The 12,374-nt window shown below is 38.0% G+C and overlaps 1 protein-coding gene across 5 annotated transcripts in view; it reads right to left on the bottom strand.

Moving 5' to 3' along the window:
* DGKI (diacylglycerol kinase iota) overlaps window positions 1-12,374 on the bottom strand; it is a 206,020-nt gene that overhangs the window by 69,212 nt on the left and 124,434 nt on the right. For all 5 annotated transcript variants that reach the window (XM_057427931.1, XM_057427929.1, XM_057427930.1 and 2 more), the window contains one exon: window positions 1,232-1,332. In XM_057427931.1, coding sequence (XP_057283914.1) covers window positions 1,232-1,332 — 101 coding nt within the window. The remainder of the gene's footprint in view (window positions 1-1,231; window positions 1,333-12,374) is intronic.

The following is a 12,374-nucleotide window of genomic DNA, read 5'->3' on the forward strand; positions in this document are numbered from 1 at the left end:
GGATAGATGAGAATAGTTCTCTTCAGATGGGAAACCATAGGAAGAACCATAAAATAAACAAGGTTGTTTTTGATAGAGTTGGGTAGATGTGGGTTCAATGTAGCCTGAAATCTACTCAAGGTCAAGCTCTCAATTTAAACTTGAAGATTCTTCTCCAGTGAGCCATAAATCTCATTCTTCTCAGTCCAGTGATGAAGGTTTTAATTGTTTTAACTATGAGCAAAAATCACTAACAGAAGCTTCATTAAAGGCTGTTAGAACCTACACTAAAATCTAAGCCATTTCAGTTCTTTTGTCGGAAGGTGAGCTGGGAGAATAAGCAGGGGTGGGACTAAAGGAGTGAAACTGAAACAGTTTAACTGCCTTTCAATAGTAAGATAAGCAAACCAGTTAAAAGGATTGTCATCCTGTAATTACCAGAGTGCTCTGTATTACAGAGGGAGCTGAAGCTTTGTTGCACAACAAACTGTTATGCTTGTAATTTTATATGAATAATGAGCCAGATGCATGAACAAGACTATTAAATTGTTATCACTGGCAGCCGTGTCCCTCATTGATTAATGACTCTGTGTGTCACCAAGGAAAGGAACTCCATTTTTAAGTGTGGATTGTCATCATCAGTGTTGCCAGAGCAACCACTGTCTGCTTTTGACTTACCCCTGTACGTGGCAATTAAACCATTACATGAGGAAACAAACAGCGATTATTCTCTTTAACAGAAAGCTGTTAAAGAATAAAAGACTGAGGAAACCAGATTTGTTTCCCAAGATAAACGCACCTGAGCAAGAATCACATTCAAGGTCAGAGCACAGGCTTAATATGAAATTTATCATGGTCCCACACATTGGTTCAAATTTGATGCTAATCATAACAATCTGGAACAGTTTTATACACTTGCAGAAGAACCAACAGAAAGACGTGAATGAACAAATATCCACAGGTGTTAAACCCACTTATTTTACAGTGAATAAAACCAATTTATAGAACACATAGTTAAGAAAACAGTTGAACTGTCTATATATGCTCTTTATACAGAGACTATTTATAAAGAGAGAATACATATGTACATACGCACAAATAGATGAACAAACATTCCAAAATGTATGCTTGACCCTGTGCTTGTTTTTTTTTTTCTTGTTACTTATTTTGTTTTGGTGGGGTTTTGGTTAATGCAAGATTTATACAGAATGTTCTACCAAAAGCAGCTACAACCTAGCTTCTTCAAACTTACAAGCTTCTCGGAGTTTCTCCTTGTCATAATGTAGCCCCTCATATTCTTGTAAATTGATCCTGTTCACTCTGATCCGCAGGCGATCTGGGATGGAATGAGGACTGCAAGAGAAGAAGAAAGCTTCTTAAACAAAGTGTTCCATTGAAGAGCAAAACAAAAACAGGTTATGAAGTGATTTTAACGTTTTATGAACATTATAATGAGAGAGGAAAAAAGCAAGCCTCTTCAAGGTTGGGCCAAGTCCTCATCACGCCCATCGCTGCATTTGAGATTATGACTGCCCACTGTACAACAACACAGACATTACACCTTAAGTGATAAGATAGCATTTGCTGTATGTGTGGTCTGGAATCGCAAAGGTTTTTCCTGATTTCTCTAATCTCCATATACCTACCCCTCCCCTCTGCAGTTTGCCTTTTTGTGCATCCCTTGGCCCCTACCACAGCCAGTAGATGTGCCAAGCTGTGGTTCAAGACACAGATGCTTTCTTGGGAACTCTCTCAGGACAACCATTCTTCTGCCCATGAGAACATCCACCCTCATTCCTGGAGGATCGTTATTCAGCATCTCTGTTCTGGGAAACAGGCAACAGAAATGTGGCAAAGAACTGGAATTCCAGAGTAGTGAGTCCAACACGTAGAACCCAGCAGGACTTTCAAAAGCAAGTAACAGTACAGGAACCTCATTTCTACATAATTCAGCCAGATCTAGATACCTCAACTGTCTATATAATTTTGAAGCACTCAATAGGTCCCTATGTATAAATTTAAGCATCAATATATTGATAGAAAATTGCCCTGAAAAGCTTTGTTTTGATTTCATTATGGCTTCCACCTTGTAACTAACTTATTATTTCATTTCTTAAGTTTAGTTGAATACTATGTAAATTAACTTAGCCACATTTGAATGTTTGACTTTTAAAGAAAGACGGATAACCTGTGTATTATAATGCACATGATAAATGTCTGTCCCATAAGAACTGGCCCCTGGGTCAGTTAAAATTCTATGCTTCCAGAAAAGGTTGTCCATTTTCTCTGTTTTAATCTAGTTGGTAACAGAATTCTGCCAGTGGTATTACTGCCTAATACACACACTGCCTTTAAAAGTTAAAATGTGCACTGTCATAAATATGCATATTCACTTCTTTGTCTCAATTTTAAAATATTTGACCTACAGCACTTGCACTGTTAATGCAGGACAGGCCACATCTCACAAATGAAAACTTTTTTTTTCTTTTTAGACAAGTGAGCAATTTTTTTTTTTTGCTAGAAAATACTGCAGACCTGACAAAACACATGGTTTGCGGCCATCTCTTGGTAGAGCCTCTGGGACTGCAATTAGCAATTATTTCAGTGTTACCTTATTGCATGCTTTCTCTCTGTTGGTATAAACAGCTCTGTCTCATCTGAACAGATGAAAATAAAGATTGAAAATCAAGTCCCAGTTAGAAAAAGCTTTATTGGCACAAGTGGTCTTTGCCAAAAAAAGTGATAAGGATAAGGAATTGAGGGTGCCTCCAAACCTGGAGTGCAAGACAGCCCACTGGAAGGAACTACACTGAAGAAATTCCCATTCTGAACGGGAGTTTTTATATTAGTGATGAAAAGGAACCTAAGATATACAAAGAATAGCCTAGAAGAAATCATAAATAATGAAAAATGAATACTTAACAGTGAGGGCAAGATTGACACACTCAGAACCATATGAACCGTATAGGCTACCAAATGTTTTCCCTATCCTGCCAGGGACTATTGTGTTCAAATGCCCCAAGGTATCAGAAAACTGTCCATATTTAAGACAAGCTTTTACAGTCTGATGACAGACACCTGGGGTGGTAGCTTCCAGAACAGCTTCAGGAGGCAGTTTTAACCCAGGTGCCATGATGTCATCCTATGAAAAGGCACTCCCCATCTGCAGGCTCTATTGCTGGCTCAGCAACTCGGAGAAGGTAAGTGCCTGCAAATGGAGGGGAAAGGTGGATAGATAGAACAAGAACATAATTGCACCGAGTCTGACACTTTATTTCTCTTCTTTTTAAAACAAGATTGAATGTCACATCACTGGCTGAAGAAATGAACATAGTCTGGGGAACTATGTTCCCTTCCAAATTCTATAAAATGCAAGTTTCAAAAATGAAAATCACAAGAGATTTTATTTTTAGCCAAGAAATAACAAGAAAATGTTTAAGTCAGAAAACCCAGGAATTTAACTATGTAGTCTTTGTCTGAAGGGAGAAAAGAAATTCACTGCATGTAGTACGGCTCCTGAAAACAGACCGACAGTCCTGAAAAGTGGAGTCTTTTATGCACCGGTACAAGACAGGAAGAAGCTATGTTGCTTTTCCCATAATGTTCTGCCACTGCACATTAGATGAAGGTAGCTCAGTCTTCCAGCTACACAACCTGGAGATTGTTCATAGCTTCCTGTTCACAGATTGTTAACAGTTCACAGATTCCAGATTGTTGTTAGCTTCTAGTTCACAACCTCGGCATTGTTGGTAGCTTCCAGTTCACAACCTGGGGATCCTTGGTAGGTGTCAGGAAGGGACTGCTTGTAAACTACTTTTTTTATTTATTTGCAAATACTCTTTGTCAGAATACAGTTGTTGGTTGACATTATGTTATGTCTCACTAAATTCTATTACTTATTCAATACAGCTTTGGCTCTACAATTCACTGTATGAGTATTGATTCCTTGTGATATCAGACTGGCAATTAACACCAAGGGATGTTGTCCTCACCATCCAGCTAATGAACTTGTTCACTCACAGAATTTGTGAGTACCATACAGAGATCTATCCAGTGCAGCTGAGCAAAATGCTTCCACTATCAATACTTCTGTAGTTTTCACAGATACTGTATAATAATCCATATTATTATACAAATCACAAAATTTATCTTGTTCAAACTCAGCATATTTAGAAACCACAAAGATTAAGTGCATAAGCGTGTCCATGTAAAAGCTAATAATAGTGAGATGAATGTCACTGAAAGCAAATATTAGTACCGCATTAATAGAAATGCATATTTTTAAACAGTGTATAAAACAACTTGCTCAATTACAGTGAGAGGAAGAAAAGCTTTCCAGATACAGCAGCAGATAATTTATTTATAAATCTGGGGAGATTGCTGAACTGCAATTCAATCTAAAATATTTAACTTTTTTTACACCTATTATTCTTCAAAACAGTGTATTACATAGTCAATGAAAAGTCATTTAAAGTATAAGTGAATTAATTCCATTACCTCCTAAAGAATCTAATTAAGAACCTCATTCCTCAAACTCACCAATCCACAGAATTACATCCTAAAGGTCATATACCCCATGGGACCATAAATACAGATTGGGGTCAGTTGAAATGTTCTGTTCATTCATGTTGATTAGGTATAATGGTTTCATTTAAACACAAACCTAAATATCAATCTTCTCAAATCAGCAGCACAGACAGGGTAGTTTACCACACTGAATTTTATCTGATGAACTTTTGATTGGCATGGACCAGCAGTGCACATTCAAGGCATTATGAAATAAGAACCCAAATGAGCCTTGTAAAGAAGCTATGCACATTATTTAGTTGGAATAAACTATGAAAGATTTTACAGAGATGTCATGAGGTCCCCTCCAAATTATTCCACACATTAAAAAAAAATTATTTCAGTAATAGAGAATTATTTTCTTGCCCTTTTCAGTTGCAAAATGGCTGAACAGCACAAAGAAATTGCACTATTTCCTATCAGTAAAACAACATTTGACTTTTCCACGAGAATACATATTACCACCTAGATACTGAATTATTCCTATTGTAAAGTAAAATGCATGCTTTCTGGAAATTCTTAAAACTTGCAGGCATTCATTAACATAAATCATAACTTAATTTTGATGGGTTTTCCTGTGACAAGATATCCATTCCATGGTACACCAGATTACACATCAGAATCAGAGCCACACTTTTTACTGGGATAGGTCTTAGAAAGTGAAAGTAGGTCTTAGAAGGTGAAGACCTTTTAACAACACCCACCACCCTGCTGGAAAGTGCTTACCAAAGAAGAGATATGAGTTTGTTTCCCTCCTATGCCTGAACTATAGCATTTTAGGGATTCTAGAAATGTTACTATCACCACCACCACCCCCAAAAAAAAACACAAACAACCAAAACATCCAAACCTAAAAACACAGAGCTTTGACAGGAAAAAATGAGGAGGGCTTGCTTTCTTTTTTTAAAAATCACTTTCATTCTACCACTTGTGGTTCAAACCCCTAGAAGCAAAGCTACACTTACCTATTCTGAAACCCCCAGCAGATGATGATCTGCCTTCACTCACTAAGAAAACATACTCAGCTTTTGATGAAGCTGTGACTTCCTCCTCTCACCCCTATTAATCATGCAGGAACAAGCAATCTAGAATCCAGCCTACTCATTTGGAGTAAAGCTCGTTTTCCTAGGAAACATGCTCCTGCCTCCAGTCACCCAGGAAAAAAAAAGCAGGCAGAGCAAGCCTGAGTCCTGCCTAAGGCTTGACACTTCTGCACAGCAACCTGATAACATTTCTGCCCTGCCACCAGATTGATTCATTGATTCAACTGGGAAGATAGACTTTTAAATTATACAAGCCCTAATCCCTATATGAATAATTTATGAAACCATTTCTTATGCTTTGTGTTTGCGTAGAGAAAGAAAAGAATAGTAATAAACAGTCCAACAACTCTACAGAATCCAGCAACAAATTTCTGATGGATCTTCTAGCATACAGCCTGCGCCAACTTTCAGGCATATAGATTTTAATATGATTCAGTAAGCAGAAAAGGAAAAGGAAATCTTCTATTTCCCCTCCCTCGCAAAAGATAAACTTTAGAAAAAAATCACATTCCTCTGAGGCACACTTGAAATGACAGATAATGAATCACCTATCTCCTACAGAAGAAGAAAACATCCAAAGTTAATTAAATGTACCAGTGTTTAGAACAATTGTAAAATGGAAAGCAGCAGCCAGAGGACAAAAGAAATTTACCTCACTTTTGAGATTGCATTGGCAGAGCTTGGAAATGATACATTAAAAATTAGTATGGCTTTGACAACATATACCCACTTAAAACATAAGAACTGCCACAACAAAGCAGAATCATCCAGCCACTTCATGGACAAATTTCAGTGCTCCATAAAAGTCCACTGCTGTTTTAAGGCAAAGCTCTTGGTAAGCATTTTACTTACAAATTACCCCTAAAAATAAAAGCTCAACCACATATTCTTTTTTCTTCCATTTGATAACTGTTATCCTAGATAAACCAGGCTAACCCAACTGTAATGAACCTTTTTGTACTTTCCCACCGCAAGTGTTTGAGCGTTTTGCTGTCTAAAAGCTAGACGCACACATAAACATAAAATGTGCTGAAGTGCCAGGTAGAATCCTGGTCTTTGCTATCTTTCTCCTTCTCCATGCTAGCTGTAGTTCTTTCACACAGTGGATTCTCCAATAATAATGATCCCACTTAAACAGAAGCCCACATGTTAAACCAGAAAAACTGACAAAAAAGATGCGACTCAGTTCCCTGTAATTCATGCAGTGGTGAAAAGGAAGAAGATATACATAAACATTTTCATCCTTAACTACATATTTGAAGAATAGCTCACTCTCTAACACTTTCCCCCTTATGCCTTGCCTCCTACATTTTGTATTAGACTCTCCACCTCTAGACAATACCCAGATTCAGTTGATTCTGTTTGGCATTTGGATCTCTAAAAGCAGAAGTTTATTTGTTATTATGGTTTTGATAGTCACACAGATTTTATATGCATACTCTGCTGCAATCATTACCCTGTAAGCTCTACAAGAGAGTACTATTTACTAATAAACATAATTTATTCATATTTTGCAATTAAAACTTAAAAAAATAATAATCACATCATATCTACAGTGCTTATTCCACTTGTAAAAGGATGACAGGAGCTGTGCAAGTTAATTATGTTTTGTTTTTCAAATGGTAATTTTTCTCAGAACTCCTTTGCATCAACTATACGCTATGCAAAAGTACTCTCACATGTGCACCCTCGTGCATCCTTCTCATCTCTGAGCATCCAGCTGGAAAATGCAAGTCTTTACCTTCCTTTTAAAAGAGCCTCAATTAAAAAAACCACACTTGTATTTAGTTATGCATCTTGTGTAAACATTTGAAATGGATTACACTATAGTTCAACCGTCTCTGCAATAAAGACCATATGTGCCTAATACCTTTGGCTGCCCCAAATTCCCATGCATATCCTGCTGCAGAAAACCTGAAATGTATCTGAGATAGGCTGTATCCATCACCAGGTCTCAGCAGAATCTGCCTGGCTGTTCAGTACTAACTGGAACATAGGCTCTTTTCAATGTTGTTCAAAAAAAAAAAAGAACATTTCAATCTCAAAGCCATCATAATCTAAATCAAATTTCCCTAATACCTCATGGGTTCTTATTTTAATTTGCCAGACTCATTAATTGGCAAACGCAGTGCAGCAGCATGTTTAATCTATTTTTACAGATTTTAAGATACAGAACATCTTTGACTTACAAATTAGTTTGGGGCTCACAAGTCTCTCTCTCTGCCTTATCCTGACAGCTGATATCAAATGGGACATTCAAATGAACTATATCAAAACTTGAAGGTCATTTTCCAAGGGATATCCCTCAACTTGGGAACAATACCCATTCTCCCAGATGCACAGCTTAATGTTGTGTGCAAGCAACAAGGCTTATCTTTTTTCTAGAGGCATGCTTAGCTACTGGATCACTGAGAGAAGTCGTTTTTATTACTTCCTGCTGCTCAGCAGAGTACAGCAAATAAGACCCCAGGATAAGGCAAAATGAGCTGTAAATCTTTCCTTGTTTGTAAAACAACAATGAGGAACTTGCAGCTTTCTGAAATTTCACATAATTGTAGAATAGTTGAGGTTGGAACAGACCTCAGGAGGTCATTCGCTACACCCCCCTGCTCAAGGAAGGAATGCTTACAGCAGGCTTCCCAGGACCATATCCAGGCAACTGTTAAGTATCTCTAATGATAGAGATTCCACAACCTGTCTGTACAACCTGTGCCAGTGCTCGGTCACTTGTACAGTAAAACCATTTCTCCTGATGTTCACAGAGAATCTGTGCTTTATTTGTGCCCATTGCCTCTTTTCCTATGGCATGGTATTGGTGAAAAGAACCTGGTCCTGTCTTCTTTATGAGCTTCCTTGGGACACTGATGAAGTGTTTGACTGACCTGAGCTTTCTCCAAGCTAAACATTTCCAAATCTCTCAGTCTACCCTCATAAGAGGAATGCACTTCAGTCACCTTCACCACCCTTTACTGGACTCTCTCCAGTAGATTCATGTCTCTCTTGTACTGAGGAGCCCAGAACTGGACCCAGTACTCCAGGTGTAGCCTCACCAGTGCTTTTTAGAGGGTAAGGATCATCTCTCTTGATCTACTGACAACACTCCTAATGCAGCCTAGGATACTGTATTATCATACTTTGTCACAAGTGCGCATGGATTTTTGCTGACTCATGGTCACTTGGGTGTCCACCAGACCATCAGATCCTTTTGTGCAAAGTTGAAATATGCTCTTTAACCAGTTTTCACAAATAACTTCATGTTTGTTGAACATTTGTGAGCCATCTATTGCATGTGCTCAGTCTTTTGAATACATAAGTTTTGGTGGGTTTTCTTTTTACATTTACCACTGACTTTCTTTTATGATAGAGTAGGAATCATTCTCGGAATTAAGTATCTGCTCAGAATACCTGAATTTATAGTTCTGAAATTTGATATTTTCCAACATGTATTTCAAATTCATTCTTTGATAATCCTAACCCATTTGAAAAGATGTCCGTCATAAGAGTGGCAAAGCAAGAAGACAAAAGGGATGCCAACACAAACCAAAATGTGGGTTTTGACTGAATAGTAAACCCAGTGTTTTTAAAGACAATTACACTGCCTTGGTTGACATATTATCTCAAGCTGGGGTTTTTGTTTGGGTTTTAAAAAAGGCACTACGTTCTTGAGTAATTTAGCTGCTACCTAGCAAGTTAGTACAGTGAAGGTGCTGACCGTCAAGACCTTGCCAAGGTGGATAGGGGAGGGTCTATCTTCAATGCAGCTGCAGCCAGTGTCACACCACTCCTCTGAGATGGGGGACTCCATCTCATCTCTGGGGATCAGCTCCATCAGCTTGTGGCTGAGTTTGTTCACAGTATGTTTTTGACTAAAACTGAAGGACAGAAAGCTCTGATCACAACTGTTACTGGTGCCTGGCACTTAACTTCAGACCTGCCTGTGGCTATGGATTTGTCTGGCAACCTGGACTCTTGGCTGAACTTCGTCACCATCACCAGACATGCCCTGCTCCTCATCTTACTTGGGTACTGTAGAATTATGCCTTTCCTGGTAAGGCCACTGTCATGTGCCTATCGTGCTATCACCTGAAGTTCTGCTTCCCATTTGTCACTGGAAATGGTTGAATCACAAACAAGGTAACAGGAAAAGAAAAGCCCAACCTATGAACTTTGAAAGTAAGAAAAAGCCAGGTACTCACACAGTGAAGGAATCAGGGGGAGCTGAGACTCTTCTCAGGTCAACGGACTGCACTTTATGAATACTATAGGCAGCAGGAAATGAGTGGCCAGTAGAAAGGCAGCACACAGTGTGGACAGACAAGGAAAAAGAGAGGTGGGGGAGAGAGAAAGAGTAGAAGAGAAGAAAGAAAGAGAAGACATACAACATTTAAACAGAAACAAAAGGAATGTGTCACATAAAAGTTGAATGAAGACACATGCAGAACTCCAAGTTCACACTAGGAAGCCAGGAGCAACAGAAGACATGCAAATGGAGAAAATCACTGCTACATGACACATAAGAGCTTTCTAGACACAAGTGATGAGGACCAATGAGAAACTACACACACTGCTATACAAGGAAGACAAGGAGCCCCAGGATTTTTTTCGCAGGCATTGAAAAATTTTGAGGCAACATACTTTGGAAGCAGGTCCAGAAATGAAAACAAACATCAAAGCCAATATCTGACTGGATGGAATTGTCTCCAAAGGCTAGCCGACTTTAGTTAATGTTTAAGAAAAATAAAATACCCTTACTGAAGATTTTGTATCCGCAATGGCAAATTGCTGTCTCCATTCTTCTTCCATGTACCTTAGGGAAACATGTATTTTACATATAGTGACTCCCAAGACTCCTTTAGTGTTTATACTCAAATGGTCTCTTTGCTCCTCTCAAGTATATGGAAAATGTTTTATTTATAAGCTCTTCCTTCTTCTTTCCGTTCCATTATGTGGAACATTCTTTCTCAACCAAAACTAAAAGCCAGTGAAACCAGAATACTGTTTTTTGTGGTTCAGAAAGTGATCATTAACTGAAACCTACTGAGAAGCATATTAAACTGTAGTTTCTAATCAGAAAAAGACTCCTGGAAAAAAACTGAGCCACAACTGTTCTTATTCCATGTACATTTTGTTTATAGCTCATAAGAACCACATTGTTGGCTTGATCACAGAAAACCAGCTATATGTTGTCTCTTTCACATGTTACCTTGAGCAATAGGGAAGAATAGGAATGACATCTTAGCCAGCAAGTATTTTAAAGGAAGGACAATAAGAACATAATTCACTCTTCTGCAGAAAAAAAAAAAAAAAGTTTCTGCTGACCTGAATGTAGCAAAAAATTTCTTTTGCTGGTACAAATAGAAAAGACATATGAGAAAAGACACCCACATTTTTTTCTGCACAACCCCACTATCTTCCTTGTTTTAATCCATAACCAAGTGTGAGCATCATCACCTTGTCCTATATATTCCTTGCACCTAAGAAGTTTCTCGCTCAAGAAACTTTATTGGGTTGTAACTTATCTCAATCACAGAACAACACATCATTGGATGAGGAAGAATTCATGCCTGCCTTTTACATTCCAACAACCTCCATTAGAAACAAATTAGAAACTCTGTATTTACCAACACCTTCACACTTCAAATCAAAATTTTAAAGTTATCAGAAAAGCACAATCAATAAACAGGTCATCTTCACCTACACAAGTGTAATCATATAATCTGTATGGCACGTCAAAACAGCTCAACTTTCCAAAAGGAATTATTAAAAAAAAAAAAAGAACGTTTGATGAACACTAAGAAGAGACATCACTAGTTGCCACAACTAGTCCATGAATAATTTGGGACAATTAATATAATGAGAAATTTGTTTCTAGGCAATTCAGCAGTGAAAGATTAAACAACTGAATAAAACATTAATTGCCAATAATTCACCCAGCTATGACAAAAAGTGTCCTCTCAGAGCATCTACAGGTTTTGAAGAACAGCAGCAACTAGGAAGATGGGCAACTCTTACAGCTGGAAGAGAACCATGTTTCTAAACCCTCTTGCTTGCAAGTGAGAGAGGCATGAAATCTCCATTCTTCTCACTTGGCTACATTACATATGGGCTGTTCAATTCTAAGATACTATTATTCCATGGAAACTCAAGTGCATCCAACAAGGCAAACAATAAACTCACTATCCTCTCTAAACCCCTCTCCCAAAACCTCTAGAACAAAGGAGAGCAGGGGTAAAAGATAGAAAAACAGTGTAAGACTTCTTCAAATTAAGTCTTTTTCTACTAATGATAGTGTACTAGCTGAAACTCCAAAAAGCAATCCTACTGCTCTCCTTATCTAGCAAAAATATCAATGCCTACAATAATAGCAGCTCTGTATTACTGTGACAAAGATAATTTTTTAATCACTTTACTGGCAAGGAGCTCAAGAACAGCTGTCTAACAATTACGGATAGCTCCAGACCCACTTACTAATCTCACACGTCTAACGTTCAAACGACAGTCATAACAGAGCAATCTATCATATTCAATCAAATATAAGGCTTTCTGGGAGATTTCAATGGAACAGGGAGATGCATTCCAGATATCAAGTTAAGAAATGTAGATAAACATATGTAATCGAAAATGTTCCCCCTTGTGAAATGCGGCAAATCAGCATCATATTGAATGAACTTCTTACAATACTCAAATGATTCCTAGAGTTTAACCTTTAACATGTGATTTGCTTTCCATCACACCAGGAGATTCAACTCCTCTCTCTCCTTCTCCTTTAACACTTGAAAGCAAAGT

Source organism: Pezoporus wallicus, unplaced genomic scaffold (genome assembly GCF_028554395.1).
Source record: "Pezoporus wallicus isolate ANWC-B61680 ecotype Strahan unplaced genomic scaffold, APGP_CSIRO_Pwel_v1 contig_2908, whole genome shotgun sequence".
NCBI classification, from domain to species: Eukaryota; Metazoa; Chordata; class Aves; order Psittaciformes; family Psittacidae; genus Pezoporus; species Pezoporus wallicus.